At 39.6% G+C, this 24,194-nt stretch overlaps 1 protein-coding gene across 1 annotated transcript; it reads left to right on the forward strand.

The window, feature by feature from the left end:
• The first annotated feature begins 1,402 nt into the window (after positions 1 to 1,402).
• On the forward strand, positions 1,403 to 22,781 carry LOC116332137 (nuclear GTPase SLIP-GC-like). The gene is made up of 20 exons (XM_039611118.1): positions 1,403 to 1,457; positions 5,295 to 5,359; positions 5,457 to 5,538; positions 7,124 to 7,236; positions 7,402 to 7,446; positions 9,005 to 9,029; positions 9,205 to 9,267; positions 15,554 to 15,641; positions 16,317 to 16,533; positions 16,623 to 16,844; positions 18,830 to 19,036; positions 19,127 to 19,302; positions 19,910 to 20,003; positions 20,082 to 20,169; positions 20,332 to 20,453; positions 21,160 to 21,330; positions 21,934 to 22,042; positions 22,138 to 22,268; positions 22,531 to 22,612; positions 22,711 to 22,781. Exons 3-20 carry the CDS (start codon positions 5,472 to 5,474, stop codon positions 22,779 to 22,781), a joined length of 2,091 nt encoding a protein of 696 aa, XP_039467052.1. The 5' UTR covers positions 1,403 to 1,457; positions 5,295 to 5,359; positions 5,457 to 5,471.
• The last annotated feature ends 1,413 nt before the right edge of the window (positions 22,782 to 24,194 follow it).

Here is a 24,194-nt window from a genome sequence, read left to right on the forward strand (position 1 = left end):
GGAGACAGACAAGATTAGCCTTAAAACGTATAATCTGTTTATACATTACGCTGCATTCAATTGCTATCAATCTATGGTTTTCTTCCACAGCGTGTCTTTGTGTTATCTTCATCCTCTTACCACAGAGTTTTTCTTTCCCACTGTCCTGAAAGTGCCCGCTCATATGGGGTCACATGGTTTGGGGTTTTTTCTCTGTTTGCATATTTGCATTATTGTAGTTTCTTTACCTTACAATATAAAGCGCATGAGGCAATTGTTGTCGTGATTTAGCGCTAAATAAATTCAATTAAATTGGAGTTTAATTGAAGTGAATCATGAACAAAAATAAACTCAAGTATTCTGATGCATTTATAACTTACCTGTTGTGTAAAACATCTCCCAAGATTACCCCTTTCACCCGATTAGCATTAATGTTGCTTTAACTACTCATTAACAGCTAACAGGTGTCACTGTAAGAGAAGATTTAATGCAAATGTTTCATATAGAATTTCACAGAAAAGTGCCACTTGTGAAATGACAACTGATATTTTAAAATTATTTTGAATCTTCTTTTTTTGTAGTAACAATAATAGCAATAATTGTATAATTGGATTGGATACTGTAGTCAAAGGAGTTTGCAAAGAACGTCTGGACTTCTTTAAGTTGCTTGAAGACGTTTCACCTCTCATCCGAGAAGCTTCTTCAGTTCTAAGGTCAAATGGCCGAGAGTCCCAGATTTAAACCCAGTGGGAGTATCCCCCCAAAGAGGGACAAAGGACCCCCTGGTGATCCTCTAATCACATGAGCCAAGGTGTGAAAGCGGGTGTGGGACCTAATCAGCCAGGGTTTCGGGTGAGCTCATTGTGAAACCTGGCCCCACCTTGTCATGTGAATTCCTGAGGTCAGATGGCCCAGGATTTGAGTGGGCGTTAAGGCGTCTGGGGAGGGAACTCAAAACTGGATTATAGATGGCAGACAGTCTGCCATCTATAATCCAGTTTTGAGTTCCCTCCCCAGACAGGGGATACTCCCACTGAGTTTAAATCTGGGACTCTCGGCCATTTGACCTTAGAACTGAAGAAGCTTCTCGGATGAGAGGTGAAACGTCTTCAAGCAACTTAAAGAAGTCCAGACGCTTTTCTTTGCAAACTCCTTTGACTACGATGACCTGGATGACTGAGAACCTTCACAGACACATTGGATACTGTAGTGGATATTCCATCCATTCACTTCCCTTATCCTTTTCAGGGTCTAGCAGCCTATCCCTGCTGTCTTAGGGACTGCAGGGATAGCATCCCTCACTCGCTTCAGGGTCTTCGTCACCTGCCTTCTAAAGCTGTTACAGGTAGGAGTCGTGAAAATGTTGCTGCTCCCTCCGATTGAATTGGTTACATTTTTGTTGATTCGGTGATACTCATGTTTTTGTAGAGATCACCTGCGGATTGTTTCCTCTGAAGTTTTCCTTCCATCGATTGCTGGTATGTTTTAATTTTGTGCCGTATTTTACGTTTATTTTACAGGTGTATTTATAGGTCGTAGCTGCAGAGAATCGGGAGACGCCGTTTGATCGGTATGTAACTTTGATTTTTCACGGTCTTAGCTTTATTTCTGTCACAATAATATTTTACTATAAATGCTAAATTTACCGTGCATTCACAGCATGTCTGGCCCTGGGTGGGTGGCTGATAGCATTACAGTGGAGCGGCTACTGTTTCTTTGGCATAGATTTACAGAAGTGCTGCTGCTTTGCCTTTTTACTTTGTATTCTCCCTTCTTTCGTTCGGGAATAATTCGATTCGAGCAGTTTGTGTATATAACAACTTCCCAGTACTGTTGTGTGTATTTGTTGTGTATGTACATTTGGTTTTTGAATGAACGTTTCATTTGTAAATTGATAATATACCGTCCTGATCAAAAGTTTTAGACCACTTGAAAAATGGTTAAAAAAAATTTTTTTTTTTTTAATTTTTTTGCATGGTTGGATCTTAACAAGGTTCCAAGTGGAGCTTCAACATGCAACAAAAAGAAATGGGAAGGAGACAAAACAGTTTTTGAGCATGCGGTGTATTGAAAACAACAGGCTGTTTTTTAAGGCCAAATCTGTGCAAAAATGTGGATTCATTGTCATTTTTTGGTATGTAACTTTTGAGGTCCCAATCGTCACGCCGTCATTTTAGTGTGTGCGTGTGACATCATCCTTATAATTCTCTCTTACTCGCACTGCCACACACGCAAAAAAACAAAACAAAAACACAAGGACATTGTATCTGTGCCTGGTTGTCCAACAGGTGCAGTAGTTGTTGATCCATTTTGCTTTTCCGTTTGTGCTCCTTTCATTATATTCTCCGTTTTTCTCCCTCATTCCTTTTTCTTTCTTTCTTTATTTTACATTCAGGTCCGCAATAGACATGAATAAATAAACAGATAAATAGAGAATTTATAGGTTGGGGTTATCTTGGAAAAAGCAAGTGTTAGAGTGAATTGTTAAATGTTTGTCATTTTTATTCTTACCATTTGTACTTTAACTGTGTGTTGAAAGGAATTCTTTTGTTCTCCCCTCCCCAGATTCTCGAGGTTCTGAGTGGGGGGCTGTAGTGTTTTATCACAGGCAACATCCTTGTGAAGGTCTGTTTGATGTGGTAAAACTTCCTGCCCTTTGTATGGCTTCACTGTGTTATCTAGGTGAACCATAGATTGGGTGTGGGGAGGTTACCCTCTTTATGACCTAGGATGTTGTTCCTGCTGTGTGACCCTTTTGGTCAGCACACACACACACACACACACACACACACACACACACACACACACACACACACACACACACACACACACACACACACACACACACTTTGCAAAACCACAGGCAAGGTACCCTTTGTGTGTATGTATACATCATATGTTAATGACCCTATGCATATTCAAGTAACCTCAATAAAAGGAGTGCTATGGGGAACCTGGCTGAGAGTCTGATGGAGGTCAAGTAGGTGGAACGACACTTGGCTCCAGGCAGGCCTCCCTCATGCATGAGTAACCCAAAGAACTTTGCCTACTTCGTGTCTTGCTTGCTGTGTTATTACATTGCCTTTAACGTTCCAGCGAATAGGTTTAAGCACAAGAACCTATCAGCAAGTCTGTTTGGCGCAATATCGCGTTCAGATTATGACTGCAAAATCTGCAAAACAGGACAAAAAACATGCATGAATTATGTTGTTTTTGCCTGCAAGGCACTGAAGACAGGGATGGGGAACTCAAAACATTGTCCTTTTCAGTCTCAGGTTTAAGTAGCAGCTTTACTAATATTGACCTGTGACTTCATGGATTCAGTGCAGCTGCTGAATAGATCACCTTCAGTGTCATTAAAAACACTGATAATGTTACTTAGGACAAAAACACATCATAGTTAATCAAGGCCGTTTTAATAAGGTTAAAGTTTTACCCAGTTATGAAACAGCAAAACTGATTTTATATTTGGTAAATGCATATATTCCTGTATCTTTTGGAAAGTTTTGTATTAGGCGAATTTGTATATGCATTGTTCTTTAGTTTCAGTTTGTGTATATTATGAAAACAATCTTGCCATGCTGTTTCATCACTTATTCAATCAATCTTGCTTCCTGCAGCCTTTCTGACCTTGTAAATAACATAAACATAGATGAATAACATAAATACATAAATACTGAAGACATGGAACAAATCTGTGTCATGTCATTTATGTTCATTCTTTAGAGAACTTTTTAAAACTTCCTTTTGGAAACTCTTTTTGTCCTGTTTCATCAAAACTGTGTTGACATTTTGACAGAATAGTAAAGAATGAGTGTCCAAAGAGCACATTTGCTTGTCATACCTAACAGTTACTGTTAGTTTGTTTTTTTCTTTATGTATTTGTTTTCCAAAGTTATTTCTTTTTACATTTTTCCTAGCGGCTTTTTTTATTGTCACATTCAAACAAAACTAAATGTCAGTGTTCCTTATTTTTACATATCCACTAAAATCCTTGAGCCAAACATCCAGCCATTTCCATCACCTCTGCAATAACACTAGCTCTTCCACCTTTTCTCACTTACCCTTACTCATTCCCTGACTAGCATCTGTTTATGTTCAGATCTGGTTCCACTCACCTCCTTTTGTTCTACTTACCTTCTCTTGCTTTTTGCTTTTTCTTTTTTTTTTTTGTTTAACCTTAATCGACTTTTGTTTTTAAAACTTCTACTTATAGAGATTGACAGACCACGTGACTTTCGCGCGTTGCATGCCGGGAGGTGATGGAAAGACATTCGAAGTACCGCATTAAATGCAAGCATTTGCAGCACCGCAAAACGTTTATTCTCCGGTTCCAATACCTTCTTGCTTTTTCTTTCCTCACCAAAAAAAGAATGTACAAATGAAGGACAACAACGCCGGTCCGTACAGAGACAGACTCGACGAAAAGGCAAAGAAAAGCTACGAGGAAAATATCAAAGGAGTGAAAGGGTCAGACCCTTACGAGCACACAGAGTGGATAAAAGACGTCAGCGTACTGGCCAACTTTCACCACGCTCAGATTTATAATTATTCTTGGAGTGAGTGCATACACTCATGAAGTTTTTAGTAACTTCAGGTCATTGCAACAAGCCCGGGTACAGTTTACCGACGGATGGGTGCAGGACCTTGAAATGCACCGTGTAGAACACAAGACCATCGTACGAACAACGGTAAGTTTACCTGTCTCACAAATCGTCTGCATAAACGTGGCAATTATTATATATAATATATTATATTATATGCACAGTCTGGATCGCATTCCAGCATTTCGTAGGCTGGTTTGCCTACAAAATACAGCAAACATTACACACAGCAGCATAGCGCGATGATTTCTGTTCAGCGCCAATTAAGACGTATTAGCTACCACAAAACACTTACCTTTGTGGAAATGCTTGGAGCAGACTAACATGTGAGGTGGAGTGTTTTCGAACATTATATTAGGTATTAGGATAGCGGCAATCCAGGCCATCCGTCGCCTCTTCGTGACTTCGGAGACATGGCTTGGACAATTTCTCTTTCACGCCGGAATCCGATAAAAACCAAACGCATTTCCCGTCGACTTCACGCGGCTGTCGTTCGCCCGGCTTGTGCAGTTAATAATACAGCAGCTTCTTGCCATTTTATGTTTCTTTTTTATCGCTGTTTAACTGATTTCTATTGAAAGCCAGTGCCCGCTAGTACCTCTTTCCACCACCTCCCAGAATCCTTTGCGGTTTTACCCCTGAATGATGTCACATTTTCAATCTCTATTGTTGGACTTCTCCTTTTTTGTTTTTGTTCCTGACTGTTCCCAGTCTATGCCTTCTGGCTGACTTCACCCTCTCTGAAAGAATCTTTTCTACCGCATCTTCAATAGCAGGTAAACTATTTGAACTTTTACTCTAAACGTATTGTCTATATATCTGCCTATTCCTAGCCATTTTGTTGTTCTTTAGAAATTACAATTTATCTTTCAGTTTCTCTTTTTGGTCATGGATGATTTTGTGCGAAAAAAACTGATTGAATGGGATCTACAAAAGTGGATGGATAAATTTGAAGGTAAGGTATTACTATGCCTCACTAATGAGCACAGATTTCAAACAATATTGATGTGATGCAGTGTTTAACACGTCAGTTTGGCAAGCGAAAGGTCACTGGATTATTTCCAGCTGGAGATTTGGGGCTGTATCAGGAAGAGCATATTGTCCATCCATCCATTTTCTTCTACTTATCCGGGGCAGGGTCGTGAGTGCAGTAGGTTGAGCAGAGAAGCCCAGACCTCCCTCTCCCCAGCCACCTCCTCCAGCTCATCCGCTGGCCAAGGTGTTCCCAGGCCAGCAGAGAGATATAATCTCTCCAGTGTGTCCTGGGTCTGCCCCGGGGCCTCCTCCTGGTGGGACATGCCCAGAACACCTCACTCAGGAGGCGCCCAGGAGGCATCCTTGTCAGATGCCCGAACCACCTCAACTGGCTCCTTTCCATGTAGAGGAGCAGCGGCTCTACTCTGAGCCCCTCCCGGGTGGCTGAACTTCTCACTCGATCTCTAGGGGAGAGGCCAGCTACCCTTTGGAGGAAGCCCATTTCCGCCACTTGTATCTGCGATCCTGTTCTTTCAGTCACTACCCACAGCTCATGACCATAGGTGATGGTAGGGATGTCCACATCCACATCAATGCAGCCGCAGCACCAATCTGTCTTTTGAGCTCCTGCTCCCTTCTCCCATAACTCATGAACAAGACCCGAGATATGTAATGTACTTAACCCTTTAATGCCCATTGTATCATATTTGATACATGAGTTTGATAGACCTCTATCTCATCAACATGATCAATACTTGCTATCATTTCAAAATGTTATGGACAAAACTTTTTTTTTGTCTAAAAATAACATTGTTGTTAAAAAAAAGTTGCCAAAAATGTCCAATGTATCAAATGCGATACAAAAAATTCTATAATAAATATATAATAACAATATATCATACACAACATGTTATAGCAAAATAATTTTGTGGATTTTGTTATAAGGGTTAATAAACATCTCAGTTCCAAAAATTCAGAATTTTCTGGTTATTTTTTGATGGGTTGGGTCTTACAGGGTTAATGCTATGCAGACCAAGCTCATGCAACAGTTGTATAAGGATCGAATGGCCCATAACAATGGGTCAGACACCAAATACTCCAGAAACAACACCCACTGTGTGAAATCTATAATCCAGTTTTGAGATCCTTTCTCAAACGCCTTAACGCCCACTCACATCCTGGGCCTGTTGACCTAAGGAAATCACATGGGTGGGGCTTGGTTTCACAATAAGTTCAACTGAAACCTTAGCTGATTGTTACCTACACCCGTTTTCACACCTTGGCTCATGTGATTATGTAGAGGATCAACAGGGGGCTCATGACCCCCTTGGGGGACACTCCCCTAGGACTTAAATCTGGGACTCTCCACCATTTGACCCTAGAACTGAAGAAGCTTCTCGGATGAGCAGTGAAACGTCTTCAAGCAACTTAAAGAAGTCCAGATGCTTTTCTTTATAAGCTCTTTAGACTACCATGACCTGGATGACCGAGAACCTTCACAGACATGTGTAGTAATTTTAAAAATGATTTGCACTTCTGCATTACTAAGATTTATTTAATTACAGATGAAGAAATTACACAGGAAAGCTTTTATGAACTTAATGATGAACTCATTGATAAACTGATTCCAAAAGTTGGACCAGGATTAAAGTTCAAGAAGAGATTCAAGCAGTTAAAGGTAATTTTACTGTATGCAATTTAATATTTCTTATATTATTTTGTACATTGTAACATTTGGTCTGATAAATCTCAATTTATGCAAATCTGTGTTAGAATTACATTGGTATCTGCAAATTACAGATTAAAACAAAACTATTTACTGGGACTCTTTTGTTGTTGCTAGGAAAAACAAAGCGCAAATGAGGAAACAGTCAATTTATCTGCTGAAGTAAGTTAGATACAAATTTGTTATAACTGGCTAAGATCAATAATAGCAATTATGTATTTCAGTTATTTTGCACTCAGTTTTTTGTATTCACTATTAACAGGAGCGAGAAGATGCACCTGATTTACATCAGGTAAGAATTATATTTAAAAAAATATATATACATATATATATATATAAAAACACCCAGCACGCCCCTGCGGGCGGTTTATCCTTCAAGCTCGGGTCCTCTACCAGAGGCCTGGGAGCTTGAGGGTCCTCGCAGTATCTTAGCTGTTCCCAGGACTGCGCTCTTCTGGACAGAGATCTCTCGATGTTGTTCCCGGGATCTGCTGGAGCCACTCGCCTAGCTTGGGAGTCACCGCACCTAGTGCTCCGATTACCACGGGACCACCGTCACCTTCACCCTCCACATCCTCTCGAGCTCTTCTCTGAGCCCTTGGTATTTCTCCAGCTTCTCGTGTTCCTTCTTCCTGATATTGCTGTCATTCGGAACCGCTACATCGATCACTACAGCCGTCTTCTTCTGTTTGTCTACCACCACTATGTCCGGTTGGTTAGCCACCACCATTTTGTCCGTCTGCATCTGGAAGTCCCACAGGATCTTAGCTCGGTCATTCTCCACCACCCTTGGGGCATCTCCCATTTTGACCTCGGGACTTCCAGGTTATACTCGGCACAGATGTTCCTGTACACTATGCCGGCCACTTGGTTATGGCGCTCCATGTATGCCTTGCCTGCTAGCATCTTGCACCCTGCTGTTATGTGCTGGATTGTCTCTGGGGCATCTTTACACAGCCTGCACCTGGGGTCTTGCCTGGTGTGATAGACCCCAGCCTCTATGGATCTTGTACTCAGAGCTTGTTCTTGTGCTGCCATGATTAGTGCCTCTGTGCTGTCTTTCAGTCCAGCTTTGTCCAGCCACTGGTAGGATTTCTGGATATCAGCCACCTCCTCTATCTGCCGGTGGTACATACCGTGCAGGGGCCTGTCCTTCCATGATGGTTCCTCGCCTTCCTCCTCTTTCTTGGGTTTCTGCTGCCTGAGGTATTCACTGAGCACGCTGTCAGTTGGGGCCATCTTCGTGATGTATTCGTGGATGTTTCTTGTCTCATCCTGGACTGTGGTGCTGACACTCACCAGTCCCCGCCCCCCTTCCTTCCGCTTAGCATACAGCCTCAGGGTGCTGGACTTGGGGTGAAACCCTCCATGCATGGTAAGGAGCTTTCTTGTTTTTATGTCAGTGGCTTCTATCTCCTCCTTTGGCCAGCCTATTACCCCAGCAGGGTACCTGATCACGGGCAGGGGCGTAGGTGTTGATGGCCCGGATCTTGTTCTTACCGTTCAGCTGACTCCTCAGGACTTGCCTGACCCTCTGCAGGTACTTGGTGGTTGCAGCTTTCCTAGCGCCCTCTTCATGGTTCCCATTCGCTTGCGGGATCCCCAGGTACTTGTAACTGTCCTCTATGTCTGCAATAGAGGACAGCAATATATATATATATATATATATATATATATATATATATATATCTCATGCATTAATATGTACATTGATCCCCAGGTTTTGCCATCCACAAGTGATAAAGGTAAGATGTATGCCCTTATTTATTACAAGCAGTATTAAGCAGTATTTTCAAGACAACAGTCACTTGGACAGAATAATATCATTGAAGTTAAATATTAAATTTGACTCCTGAGCAAATCCCAGGTAACAAAGTTATATATTTATCCTTTTCTTTAAATATTTTTCTATCCAATTAGGAAAGAGAAGGTTCGACCAACCGGACGAATCCAGCAAATTGCAACCACCAGCTAAACGACAACGTAGCTCCCAACCATTGGGTATTTCTCTCTAAACATTGGCCATTAAACAAAACTGGCATTTAAAAAAAAAAAAAGTATTGGTTTATTGGTGTAAAAGCATATTATTAAAATTAAATTTTGAAGAGGCAACAACATGAGTACTACATATACCATAATCAGTGTTGGGTAAGTTACTTTAAATTAGTAACTTAGAAGTAACTAGTAATGTAACTATCAAAAGTAACTCAGTTACTTCAAGTTACTCGTTACTTTCAAAGTAACTAGTTACTAGGGAAAGTAACTTTGGTTTTACTCAGAATTCTCTTGTTTATGTGTTGCTTCTGTAACTGGATACCCAGCAAGATTGCCAGTCTTCTAGCTTGCTTACTTGCCACAAGTGCATTGTGCCACCTACCAATAGAAAGGAAAAAATAATGTGCACATCTCCACGAGAGAAATCCCACGCCTGGACCGTCGTTGACCGCCGCATGATTCTAGCCTGCTTTTTACATCCAACACAAAAACTGCAGTCGTGGTGCTTTCAATTGTACTCAGAACTTGGAAATTCTGCCTTCTGAATAGGAAGATGTAGGTAACACCAGACTGCAGATGAGCTGCATACAGAGCTGGACTGGGTTAAAAAAAATCGTCCCGGGCATCTTGACTAGAGACCGGCCCACCATTATAGGAAAAATCATAAAGCCTTTGAATGAAAATAAACACTGTTGTGACAGTGATGTACACTGTTCTGATGGTATATATGTATCGATCTATCAATTGTTTGTTGTAAGACTCAGATAATTATTTTTTTTAAAAGCGAGACATTTTAAATGAGAATAAGAAAGAAAAGTATTTCCTTGTGCCCCCCTTTCCCTGTTAATGCCCTACCTGGACCCCTGGCAACACTTTGCTAGATCCGCCCCTGCACAGTTACCAGCTGTCAGCTACACAGAAAAGGATCCTGGTGTTATTTGTCTCTCAGAAACAGTTCAGAACTTCAACTCATCCATGTCACCTAAAAGGTAAACATGTTTCTCCATCACCTGTTCAGCTCTGATGATTCAGTAAGGACATCTCCTGGTTTCATCTTCATGTTTCCCTCTCACCAGATATCCAAACCGATATCATGACCAGCAGCTTAACAGCTGTGGCTCCAGCAAACATCAGCTGATACTAGAAATTAATATTAAATAAATTCTAACAACAGCTGATCAAGATTAAATGTGCTGCTGTTGTTTAGCGCGACATCCACTGGATTCCTCTTTCTGGCGCAAAGTGGGCGATAAATAAACAAGAGAGAAGCCGATCAGCTGATCATTGATCAGTTTCATGATTGAAGTAGCAACAGGAGAGGGAGAGAAGAAGAGGCAGCTGACAGCGTAAACACAGAATAACTCCAGCTTTGTGTCTTTTTCATTGTAGCTAAAGTCCGGGACAAACTGTTCCTTTTCACCTCAGTACGAAACGCGTAATATTTTCTCTGAATACGAGACGATTCTGTTTTTACAGGACGGTTGGCAACTCTAATAATTAACCGTATGAACAAAATAAAGTTCATCATCAGTAACATAGCTCCCACCCAGCTGTATAGAAACTCCGTCATGCTAGCTAGTACGAAGTACGAAAAAGTCAGCATAACGAAAATAAACTCCACCTAAACTTGGTTTATATCTGACCCAGATAGACTGCAGGTCATAACTTCTTACCTGAAGTTCAGTTCACCTGACACTCGGACAGGCGGCTGCTTCGGGTCTCTCCTCTTGCCTCCCTTTTCCTTCATCCACCTGCTGGCCTCCACCACTTGCTAATGTTATTGAATCTGTGGAAGCTCCGCGATAGCCACCACACGAAGTAACGAATAACGAGCCTATCTAAATCCCAGTAACGAGTAACGCGTTCCTGGTTTTGGCATAATAACTAGTTACCGTGCTCGTTACCACAATAATAACATAGTTACTGTAACGCGTTACTTAATAACGCGTTAGTCCCAACACTGACCATAATTAAAGTTACCATATTGTGTGCCTGATACATTACATTCACACAGGCCCTCCCAGGCCCCCATACCTGGGAGGGCCTGAGATGCTCCCAGAGAGGGAAGACCCGACCTGACAAACGTGCATTCCCACTCTCATGCACACATATACACATACTCGGCACTCACCCAATGTGGAGACAAACAGAAAAGGACACTGTACACACACCCACACTCCCCAAACATACTCTATACCCCAGGTCCAGGTACCCTGGCCCCCGAACTGGAGTTACTCTTGCTGAGACTGGCAGGAGCTGAACCACTCCCTGAAATGGTAGCTTAGTGAGCTGTGACTGGCAGGGCTGGGTTTACTCATATTTCTCCTCTTCCAGCCTATGGGCTGGTTAATGGGTCCTAAATGTCATTTGTATTAATGCAGATTAATGACAGTTGAAAGCTTGAGGCTGGAGGATCCTTTCAGTATCTTTGCTATTCTCAGGATTGCGCTCTAACACATAGAGCTCACATGGTGTTCCTGGGATCTGTTGTAGTCACCCTCCCAGTTTGGGGATAACTGCCCTGAGTGCTCTGATTACCATGGTGGGGACCACTCTGCTTTCACCCTTCACATCTTTTAAAGTTCTTCTCTCAGCCCTTGGAATTTCTCAAGCTTCTCGTTTTACTTCTTCCTAATGCCATCATATCTTGATATAGTTACATCTATCACTACAGCCAGTCTTTTTGTGCTTGTCCACCACTACTATGTCCAGTTGGTCTTTGTTAATGCGTATCTGGAAGAATCTTGGCTCAGTCACTCTTAGCCACCCTGGTGGAAATATCCTATTTGAACTTGGGACTTCCTTGTTATACTCAGCAAAGATATTCCTGTATACTTTTCCAACAATTTTGTTCTGGCATTCCATGTTCCTCCTAGCATCTTGCAATTTGCTGTTATGTGGTGCATTGTCTCAGGGTGTCTCAACACAGCCTGCACCTGGAGTCTTGCCTGGTGTGGTTGTGTCCAGTTTCTACGGATCATATCCTTAGCACTTGTTCCTGTGCTGCCCTCATTAGTGTCTCTGTGATATCTTTTCAGCCCAGCTTCTTTCTTGGATTTCTGCTCCCTGAGGTATTCACTAAGTACGTGATCAATTGTGAGCATCTTCCCATTCGTTCTGCTTGGGTTTTTTTTTTTTTTCAAGGCCAGGCCCTCTATCAGAGGCCCGGAGGCTTAAGGATCCTTTCAGTATCTTTGCTATTCCCAGGATTCACAACAAAGAATGTTTGGTATCATCTTTTTCAGCACAACCTCACGTGTCTGAATTTACAGTTATGTTTTCATTTTGACATACTGTATTAACACAATTGATCTAAAATCAGACAAAAAACATAAAATCCTAGTAGAAAAAGTTATATTTTTTACTGTAACAACCACAAACATGTTTAATGAATCATATTTCATAACTTTAAATGCAAATATAAATTGTCAATTTTAAAATCCTATGCACAAGTTTTACAAACAACAAAGTTATTTGCATCCATTTACCTTTTACCTTGATTTTTTTAAATAACCATTTCAAACTATTTACAGAACAATCAGCTGTTCTTCAATAAGATGCCACACAAATTATTTGTGCCACTCCAAAAAAATAATTTCTGTCCATTATAAAGGAGAACATCACAGCCTGATACCTGCAGGTCTGACAGCAGCAGGTGTATCACTCCTTTTTTTACCTGGAGACAGCAGTCGCCTCATTGTTCTGACACACAACACAAAACTATCCACAACACTACACACTAACTACACAAGACAACACATGAACTACACACTCCAAACACGCTAAACGTCACAAATCTCTCACATCTCAAAACTCGCTCTCTCTCTTTTTCTGCTGTCTTTCTCTCTCTCTCTATCTCTCTCTTGCCGTCACTTCTAAAACTTCCCCTGTTTTTTTTTTGTTGTTTTTTGTTTTTGGGGGTCATAAGCAGAGAGTGTCCTTAGACAGTAAACATGACGAAACTATTGAGGAAAAAACGCCGCGTATATATTGTTTATCATGACTCTGGTTTTACGTGGCCTATCGATACAATTTATAAACTGTTATATATCACCTTGTTGCTTTGTCTTTAAGTGGTCATGTGATTCGCTTACCACGACTACTTTATTCTTCCTCTGTCAAACAACAGCACTCATGCGATTGTTTTGTCCCCTTAGCTCCGGGTGTTGTGCTAGACAGTGATCGTGATTACCGTCCGCGGGAGCGCGCAGCTGCTTGAAGCTGTAGCGCGCAGATTACTTACAGCTACTTCCGTGCAACTGATATAAGATGCGGTAAGCTGAACACAGCTTCAACCGTCTGTTTGTTGAAAAATAGTAACGGACCGCATTTTCTTGTTAGTAACTGTAACGGCGTTGTAACGATAGGAATAGTAATTAGTTAGATTACTCGTTACTGAAAATAGTAACGCCGTTAGTAACGCCGTTACTTGTAACGCCATTATTCCCATCACTGCAGAGGATACATCTCATACTCTTGGTAATCAACCATGGAGGATCCAGGTTTCTAGCTTAGCCACGATCTTTTCTTTAAGCTCAGCTGCTCTCGTACTCAATCCCTTCAATACACCAGTTGTTCTTGGAGCTCTGTGAGATCTGTGAGATCATGAAGTCCCCTCTGACCTGACGTGACCTGTCCCACCGTTGCCATAGCATTTGTGTTATACAGCATCAGTCTTGAGTTGTGGTAGCAGTTACTTCTCTTGGATGCTGGAACAATGAGCTACTTGTTGTTTTGCTATTAGTCTAGATGTTAGTCTAAACAGGTTTAATCAGATTGGTAAAGCTGTTGTTTGGTTAGCATATCTTAGTTGCACTGCAATGTAGCATGTGACAATTAAAAGCCACACTTTAGAGATTAGGTGTGGCATATCGTCAAATTAGCCATTCATTTTACCGGAATCCTTGAATCTCTCCCGAATTATGTCCTTTCATCTATTTTCTTACCATGGTAATTTCACCTTTCTCCATTCCTTTCTCACTCTTTTGGGGACTTCTGTCCCTCCTGTACTTCTCCATTGCTGATGCTAGCAACATCAGCCTCCTGTGAGTGTGAGGGCTTGTTACTTGTTGGTGTCGGTGGTGTTGTTGGTACCACTGTTGATGGTGCAGCTGCTAACATGTCAGTTACCTTTACATATTTTGTTGCATTTATTGTAAGTGGATTTTTTTTCTTTTTCTCTCTTAGCTTTTCAGATTCATCTTTTCACCACTTCTTCCACAATAAACTCTGTTGTACAGGGTGTGTGAGTGCACAGCAAAGGTGGAGAGGGCCTGGTTGTGTTAAGCAATTTGACTGGGTAAAACAGTGTCAGTTAATGACTAAGCAGCTGTCAGTGTTTGTGTGGATGGTCCACAGCAGCCCTTCTGTTGACTCATTGGTCTGAAAGTGCATTTACCCAACAGGCAAATGTCTGGTATGCCAGATAACAAGTCCTGGTGGACACTGAAGGTGAAGGGAGTCATCAAATTTTAGGATAAGTCCTGTCAGGCGTGCTTGTTAGCTTGGGGGCTCGAGAGTCAGCACACAGTTACTGATAGACCAAGCAGAGTGTAGATCTGGCAGTAGCTGAACCAAAAAGTGGGGGGTTTTCAATGAGTCCATGAAGCAAGACTGATCGAATCTGAGAATTAGAGATTACTTTGTGTAAGGTCACTGAGACAACTGGGATGATATTCTCCTTGGTTTTTCTCAGGGATCTGTATGTGGTGGGGCTGTTTTGGTTGATATGCTTCTACAATGTCACATGGAGCTGGGACAGTGCAGTTAGACAGACAGACCACGGTGGTGGACTAACGCCGAAAGGTCTTTGCCAGTGTAGTGCTAGGCACAGTCCAGCTATGAAATAAACCTTTTGACTGAGGAATAAAAATCCAGCCATCGTAATCATCACAAAACACTGTACCAGCGCTGTATGATGCCAAAGATGTTTCAGGTTGTATGGGGGTTTTCCAAACCAATCTTTATGTGTTTTTTGGGATTCATGAGGGTATTTGATCCTGTGAGAAAAGACTTTTGCGTCAAATAAAATAGTTTAAGTAACTTGGAGTCTTGTTCACAAGTGAGAGTGGAGTGAAAAATTAGTGATATGGTGAGAAGTACAGTAATCCGGGAGGGACTCGACGTAAAGCCTTTCCTAAGTTGAGGTGGGTCAGTTGTTCTTTGCTTAGGCCGCTGTACCTGAGACCCGGACTCGGATTAACAGTAGAAGTTGGATGGATCCATAGATTTATTTTTATTGATGCTAAATAGTTGTTTACTTCTTTGCTTACAGAAGCAATTGTGCTGTCTGAAGTTAAAAACATAATGAAATTCGTCCATGCCAGACTACACGAAAAAGACAAACTCAGTGCTTTCCTGAAGTGAGTATTAAGTTTCTATATTCTGTGTTGTGTCTGTGTACATAGAGAGCCATGTTTGTTTGCCACCAAGTGATTCTAGCATCATAAATAATCATGGTAACATGGACATTCATTCCTTATTTAATTTGTAAGACTCAAGACATCCATTGTTTGAGAGCACATGAGTTGTCTTTCATTGTTGGGGGATGTTCATTACAAGAAATAACGCAGTTTTCTTTTTGCTGAGTCTACATGAACCTACATTTTGTGCTAGTATTCACCAATGTATTTCTTGACTGGTGAAGTGTTTTTACTGTTACTTACTTTATTAGTTACTTTAAAGTTGTATTGCTGTCAGACAGGTTGTAACAGAAAATGAATTCTTTCAATGCTTTTAGTGTGGATCACAGTTAGTCTCACTTGGATTTGATTTAAGTCTGCCAGACTTTTATTCTTGTGAATTTCTGGTAAGTCTGTGTAGCACAGCTACTTTTATTTGCTGTTTATGGTATCCACAAATTTGAGGTAAAAATGTAACTCTTCAGCTACTATATTTCTATATTTTTTTCTGAGATAGCATCTAAAAGATTGAGTTGTTAGCAAAAACAAAAGCTATAGAAACCTGAAAAGCATTGTGATAATCATTTGTGTAATCAGTTGGATCAGTTAACCCATATTTACAATCTCATTTAACAGGAAAAAAATTAGTGATTTGGAGACAGACAAGAGGGAGCTGGTTGGTGTCTTTGGTAAAACTGGGGCTGGAAAGAGTTCTCTGATAAATGCCATCATTGAAGAGAAGAACCTTTTGCCTTCTGGAAGTGTCAGTGCATGCACCTCAGTCATGATCAAAGTGGAGGCTAACATGCAAGGCTCTAACTATGAGGCAGACATTGAGTTCATCACAGCAGAGGTAAATTTATTTTTGTTGCAAAAATACAATTTCTTATTATTCTGGGTTTATGCCCTTTAAAAAACTGAAAAGTATCTTTTGTTTTTAAGGAGTGGAAAGATGAGTTGTGGTCATCTCATCAGTTTCTTGGGGATAATAAAGACTGTGAAATGGATGTTGATAATGACTATCGTGACATCAGTGAAAAGTTTTCAGCGCTCTATGGAGAAGAATGGAGAGGAAAGTCCTCTGAAGATCTCATGGATGGAAAATATTTCAGAGAAATTCCAGAATTTCTCCAAGGCAGGAGGAAGATTTTGTCATGTGAATCAGTAAGACATCACCGCTCTATTACTTACTGACACATTCTTGCAAGGGTGATGTATTCAGGATGGTATAATTTATATACAGCTTTGGTTTCAGTAATTCTCAACTGTGCAACCCAACTAGTGTGCCCAATATACATCACATTGTCTGTAGCCGCTAAAACTGGTGGATCTATATCTTCACCACAAAGTCCGTTCACATACAAGAAGAAGGGGAGTGAGTGGGTCAGCGCTCAGGGCACAGAGAGTAAATCGGGCTTAAGCACACCATTTATTTCCATGGAAAAAGACAGAACCAAAAGTATTTATACAATTTTAAAATACCCCTATACAATAAAAAGAACGTTCTCAATACGCTACAAAACCTGCCAGCACAAATAAATATACACTATCCAAAAAAATACTTCAAAGTTTCCCATACACTAAAATTTCCCCCACAGTCCCGTAATCCCACAGTCCAGCCACACTCGGGCAAATGTTCCCTATCTGAAAGAAACAGGAGAGGAATTCCTCTTCCGGGATGGAAATCACGCCAGCCAGAAGACCAAGGAGGAGGCTCCTGTCGCATGCCTGTCTCCTCCTGACGGCCCGTCACCGCACAGTCCAGCCACACTCCACACCTGAACACGGCCTCCCTTGTAGCACTGCCAGATGCAGGCAGAGGCACACCCCTGCCCTGCTGTGGATTTCACGCGTTGCCTCCCACTGTCGCTATTTCTGCCGTTGGGACTGGATCGCCGTGTTTCGCTGGCCGGTCCGTCGCCAAATGACTCGTGGCATCCCACAGTCAGGCAGCAGTTTCTTCATTACATATGCTAGCTTGCACGCGTTTCTTTTCCTCCTGCTCACTTTTCATGTGTCTCATCCCCCTGTCTCTGCGCTCACCATCCCCTTTAATAGGTCAGTTTGGCGGCTGACAGGCCGCCTCGGGAAACGCCCCCACCTCCACAGGTGCCTACTATTGTCCGCCTAGTCCCCAGTGGATTAAAAGAATATTGTGCAACAACACTAAAACATACAATATAAATATCACAATAAAACCATGCAACTACAATCAATACTACCAATACACAGTATGATCCAAAACAACATAAAACATAAAAACACAAATGTCCACTGTGTGACATCTCCACTAACTAAAAACCTGTCCTATTTTGTTATATTATCTGTCATTTTCAGACATAGTTTCTTTTTAGCCCTGCGATGGACAGGCAACCATGTCCAGGGTGTATCCCAACTTGCCATATGGCAACTGGACTAGGTCTGTGCCCCCTAGTGACCCTAAATTGAATAAGTGGAAGAGAATGAATTGATGGATCTATCATCTTAAACACTTTTTCTATTTGAAAAGTTGGTTCAAAATTCAAGTACAGCTGAATGTGTGTAGTTTTTTTTAGTCATTTTAATAAAAGTTGTCAAATTTCAGGATTTTACTGCTGTTAAATGTCACAACAGGTCAAATTTGATCTGACCAGTATCTAAGGGTTAAATTACACCAAAACAGTCCTACTCTGAACAAATGCAAATCTGCACTTGCAATGTGCATTGTTTAAGTTGAATTTAACTTTGGAGAAGAGGACAAGGTGCAAGAACCCAGACTTTAATAGTCTGATTCTGGGTTATGATTTCACAATGTGCAACACAGTAAATGTCTGAAATAAATTAGGTCCACAATCCCATTTGTGCTCCCAATGTGATGCACTGATCTGGTATTAAAACCAGAGATACTTACACTGAGGCCTGCTGTGTGGGCTCTTCCTAACATCAAAGCTGGGTGGGTGTGTAAGACGTTCACTTTTGCTTTAAAAACAGGCAAAACATGCACGTAAGTAAATATCTTAAAAATAAATGAAATGTATATTTTTCTCCTGTGTGCACTGTTTTTTTGTGCTTTTCTGTCATATTTTATGCTGCTCTAATGTTTTAACTTTTAATGTAAAACACTTGTAGTGCTAAGAGAAATTATGTCTTACTTTTGTTATTTATTGCAGGCTAAAGAACTCTCTGCAAGATGTGTCAAATACACAAGAAGTGACTCTAAACAGGGAGATGGTAAAGATGTAAAGAAGTGGTACTGGCCTCTAGTGAAGTGTGTGACTGTCAGGGTGCCAAACAATGATTTTCTTCAGCATGTCACACTTGTGGACCTTCCTGGAAATGGTGACCGTAACAAGAGTCGAGATAAAATGTGGAAACAAGTAATTTATTCACATATTCACTGCTGTCTAGTTTGAAATATGAAGTTTTGATAATAAGTTACTTACAGTTGAATTATAATATTCTTTCAGATAGTTGAAAATTGTTCTACTGTGTGGATTGTAACTGAGATTAATAGAGTAATCGCAGAAAAAGAAGCCTGGGAGATCCTGGAAAGTGCCAGCAGCTATATTGGAAATGGTGGCGAATGTCGACAAATCCTATTTATCTGCACTAAGTCAGATGACATTGAAGATTCAGATGATCAGTAAGTACATTATGACAAAATGTGTATAGCTGTATGACACAATTCTGGAAAAGCTTTAGGTGTCAGACAGATGCCCCACAACAGGCTCTAGAATACTTTGGTATACCATAGAAGTTCAAGGTCAATTCAATAACTTCAAAGTACCCAGATCCAGTGGCTGTAAAATGAGCCCCATTTTGTAATCCTCATGATACCACGTTCTTTCCAGAGAAGTGAGGTTTTCTCCTTATAACTCTTCCAAACAAGCCATACTTGTTTAGTCTTTGTTCTAACCGTATCATTGGTGAACTTTGACATTTAAAATGCTAACTGAAGCCTGTAGAGCTTGACATGTAGCCCTTGATTTTTTGTAATTTCTCTGAGAATTTCAGTCTGACCTTGAGGTGAATTTTCTAAGATGGCCACTTATAGGATTGTCCCAACAACAACGTCTGCTTTTAAAGCGGTGCTCACTCGTTAATTAATTAATCAAGTGCATTTTATCAGCAGTACCTAGCTGTTAGTACCCAGTAAGGGTGCACTTATTGCTTACTTAGAAAGGGTCTAGTTAGAGACTCTAAGTACCCCCTTACTGTCCAACTATATGTGCAAATATGTTTTCTTCTAGGTCAGCAGCTCAACGCCGGGACCTTATAGTTAAAAGAAACATCCAAGTCAAAGATGAAGTGAGGAAAGAATTCAGCAAGCTACACAAAATTAAGGTGAGCAAGCTGAAGAAAGCTAACACAACAACTTTTTAATGTTAAGATTGTGTTCAAAAGAAATCCATTTTCCCCCAGAAACACTTCACTGATGACCATTTCAAAGTCTTCACAGTGAGCTCCAAAGAGTTTCTAAAAAAGAAACGCTTAAATGCAGATGAAACTGGTAGGTAAAGTCTCCTTAAATGACCATATTGTAGCTAAGAAAAAATGGTGCAAATGCAGAATTTGTTTTTGTTTTTTTAACTGAAATAAGAGTGAAAGATTGGATTTAAATCAAAGTATGCACAGTCACATAAAACTTGAGTATTCAAATTCCTTTTAACAGAAATACCCAAACTTCAGCAATTTTTGCAAGATCTCAATGACTGTCACTCAGAGACATTCAGCTATGTGTCTGGAGCTTATGGGATTCTGTCTTTGATTCAAGGGGCCAACTGCAGAGGAGTGGTAAGTGGTAATAAATACTCAGATTTGTGATTAATATGTTTTTAAAGCTGTGTTTATTGAAAGTAACTTTAGTAAGGTGTGTTCAATGTCGCTGGAAAATGACAAGGTGCACATGAAATGTGAATCTCAAAGATTTTCAGGATTTACATGAAAGTCACTGATTGGGATTGAGGAGCAAAGCATAACAGCAAAGGAAAAATACAACAACATTTTACAAAGCAGAATAAAACATAAAACACAATTTTCAACCGCTTGAGAAAATAAAAGAAATGTTTAATCAGAAGGGAATATATAATCAAAGAATATTGGTATGATGTATGTTTTTAAACAGTTTCATTAAATCCTGAAAGCATGTTGTAAGTGAGGAGAGGGCCAGTAAAGCAGTTCTTACTGTTGTGTTAGATTAAGTTATTACATTCTTAGACATGAATAAGAAAGTGCCAGGATAGCACTTCTCTAAGATAAATTGCAGGTTGTGAATAATCCAATATTGAATGTTGCATTCAGTTAGTAGTTGATGAGTAATTTTGAATCTCAAAGTTCTGTCCAAACAAACCAAAAAATATTGCCCATACCTATTCCTTAAACTGAAATGCTGCTATTTATTTATTTTTTTTTGTTTGTATTTTTACTTTTGACTTGTTTGTGAGGTTGTTTTTCAAATTGACATAGTTTGATAAAAATTTGCAATGTTCTTTTTTTTTAGGCTAGTAAAAAACATGTGTGTAGAGAACTTGAGAGAACAATGAGCCAACAACTTAAGCAAGTCAAAAAAGCAATGCAAGAGGCCTGTGGGACTTTTGAGAGATGCCTTAGCGAGGGAGTTGAGAGCTCCATCTGTTCATATGGACAAAAACTGAAGACCTTCTTGTATTATGTATGTATAAGATAGTTCCATCAACACAAGCAACTTTGCATTTTATATGATTATGTGTTAAAATGTTCTCTAATTTGTTTCAGAGAAAGAAGGGCAGTGCTTTTCACATGACACTAAAGCGTGTTGTTCAGGTGGCATCTACAAACCAAAAAAAGGGAAGCAAATAAACATTAACATGATGTTAGCTTCACACTTGATGGACAGCATTGATGAAGAATTCAGAAAGACCTTCCCGTAAGGATACACATTATATACCACACCTTTTGACAAATAAAACATGAAATGGATATATACAAGTCAGTTTTAAAATAAAAATGTTCTAGCTCTGCATGTGTAAATCATCCTGTTTAAATGTTTCAGAAATGAAGTTATATGTGGCGCATTTAATGGTGTAATTGAAACATTTTCACTTAACACCGATTTTTTGAATAAATACCACAAAGATGTTGAACTGCAGCTGAGATTTCTCAAGACAGAGGTAAAAGATTAAACTTTCCAATATATTAGTCAAAACTGAAAAATAATGATTGGTTATATACCTTGAATGTTTGAAAGTATTTAAAACATTGTTTTTATATATTTATTTATTTATTTGTCTCTAAGGAGGAAAAAATCAAGGCAAAACTCAATAAAACCATCCGGACGCAGAAGAAAGATGTCTACAACAGTGTGACACAGAAAATTAAAGAAATTATGGAAGAAAGCTACATCAGTAATAAAGAGATTTATAAGTTGCCAATAAGACACATTTCTTTTTATCATGATTCTGCATCAAAAGTCTGACAGACATTTTATGTCTTACTCTAGAGGCCGCAGCATTCAGAGGACCAGGCACACTGAACAATATGAGAGAGACTATTGAGAGACATGTGCACTCAAATAAGGGCATGTTTGAGCAGGCAAAAAATACCATGTTGGAGAAGCTGAATGCCTTGAAGGTTTGTTATATTTTATATTTAAACATAATAAGAACACAATTTAAACCATACTGTTGCACATCAATTTTTCTTTGTCCAATATTTACACAATGCCTTTTTCTGTTTGAGTGGATATTATAAGAAATGTGTGTTTCCTTGAGTACTTTCCTCAGTCCTAGCAACCTCTAACACATCTTAAGTTATGTTTTTTAAATGTATTTCTCAGTACTCAGTAGGCTCACTGGTTCTTTGATAAGTGATTAAAAGTTTGGCACTATCTTAGCAATACATCCTAGAGACGCTGCAGAAAACGATGATGGAATCAATTGAACTCTCACTTAGGACGGATAACTGCTCACTTCCAGGTAAACATTTCTAAAGACAATAAATACAACTTCAACTTGACCGAAACCTGAATATCTTATTTTTAATATTTTTGACTTTTTTTGTTTGCTTGTTTTAGATTTTTCAGCAGAGCTTTCAATGGTGAAGGAAAATTATGACAAACTTGAAAATAGCCCAGTCGCCAGATGAAGAAATGTCACTAACTGAGGGAATATCAAAAGGTCATATTTTGACTAGGAACTGAGTCCACAATTTTACTAAGGAGATTCTCAATTTTCGATATTGCATTTGTTTTTTAAACATACAAATTTCAATACATATTTTAAGCAAATATGATTTCCTTTCATGTTCCATGTTAAGATTTTTAAGTGTATCTTTTCTATAGTTTTTAATTTTTTCAAGCATATGTTTTGTTTTCAATTTTATATTTAAGTGTTTTTTCAGTATCATTATTATTATTATTATTGAACCAACGACAGTTTCTTTTCAAAATGTGTCCTACATTCGTTCTACTTAAACACACTTAATGCAGTTCTGAAATCAGGAGCACACTTCCCTATCCACTTTAGAATTTGTTTGTACACATTACAATTGTTTTGACATGCACATCATTACCAAAGACATTATATTGTTGTGTTGATGCATTTTCTTTTTACTCTTGCAGCTTTTTGCAATTTTTTTTTTTACTTTTGTCAGTAATAAGCAGAGATTTGTAGAGACTGTCTTCAAAAGTGTGTGAAAGAGTGAGGCAAGTTGCCTACTGTCAGTGGTAGCAGTGAGATTGTCCTTCAGTTAAAAGCAAATAAAAATGTATGTTCTCAGAAGAAGTTTAGTTGAAACAAATAAAAGCATGTAACCACAGAGAAGATGCAGTGATGTGGTGGAGGACATGCAGAGAGTGTGACTGAAGAGAATCCTAAGACTAGAATGAGATGAGGCAGATCTGCTGGGGCAACCCCTAAACAGAAGCAGCTGAAAGAAGATGATAGTTTCACATGTATCTTCCTTTTCAACAATTGCTCTTTATTTATCTATGTTGTTGCAATACTCTTACAAAAGTCAGTAAGGTTTTAAAGTAAGTGTCCAAGTAAAACAGTTATAACAGTTTTTGCAAGTTTCTTTTAATATTTTTTATTCATTGGTCACAGAGCTGAGACATACTCCACAATGATGGTCTTGAATTAAAAGTTTTTAAGGACAAATATTTGCTTATTTTACGATGATGGTTCATATCAATGACCACATGAGGAATGTTGCAAAATAGAAGAAACTATTAAACTACGACGAAAATGACATCATTCAGCTATCTGCAAAATTTTTTAATTTGTTTCATTTAGTTCAATCTGCTCTAAATCTAAAGGTGTGCATGTATTTGATATGGTATACTGTTCAATAAAACATTAATAAAGGTGCAAATTGTGAGAGGGTAACTTTTGTTGCCAACCTTGTTCCTGTGTTATTCTTCCAGAAAAGGTTACTTTTACATGAAGAAATGTTTTTAAATCAAAATATACCACAACTTCACTTCAGAAATATGGGCTGAGAGATTTCAAAACAGAACTGATCCAGGCCTTTTAGTGTTTTGGGTGTGGACTGTTCTCC

The sequence above is a fragment of the Oreochromis aureus genome, linkage group 4 (genome assembly GCF_013358895.1).
Source record: "Oreochromis aureus strain Israel breed Guangdong linkage group 4, ZZ_aureus, whole genome shotgun sequence".
Taxonomy (NCBI): domain Eukaryota; kingdom Metazoa; phylum Chordata; class Actinopteri; order Cichliformes; family Cichlidae; genus Oreochromis; species Oreochromis aureus.

Bases quoted from the DNA above. Each gene is read 5' to 3' on its own strand.
- LOC116332137 (XM_039611118.1), top strand. From the start codon at position 5,472: ATGGATGATTTTGTGCGAAAAAAACTGATTGAATGGGATCTACAAAAG. The intron at 7,447-9,004 runs GTAAGTTAGATA...ATTGATCCCCAG, and splicing joins CAGTCAATTTATCTGCTGAA to GTTTTGCCATCCACAAGTGA. The intron at 19,303-19,909 runs GTAAGTACATTA...GTTTTCTTCTAG, and splicing joins ATTGAAGATTCAGATGATCA to GTCAGCAGCTCAACGCCGGG.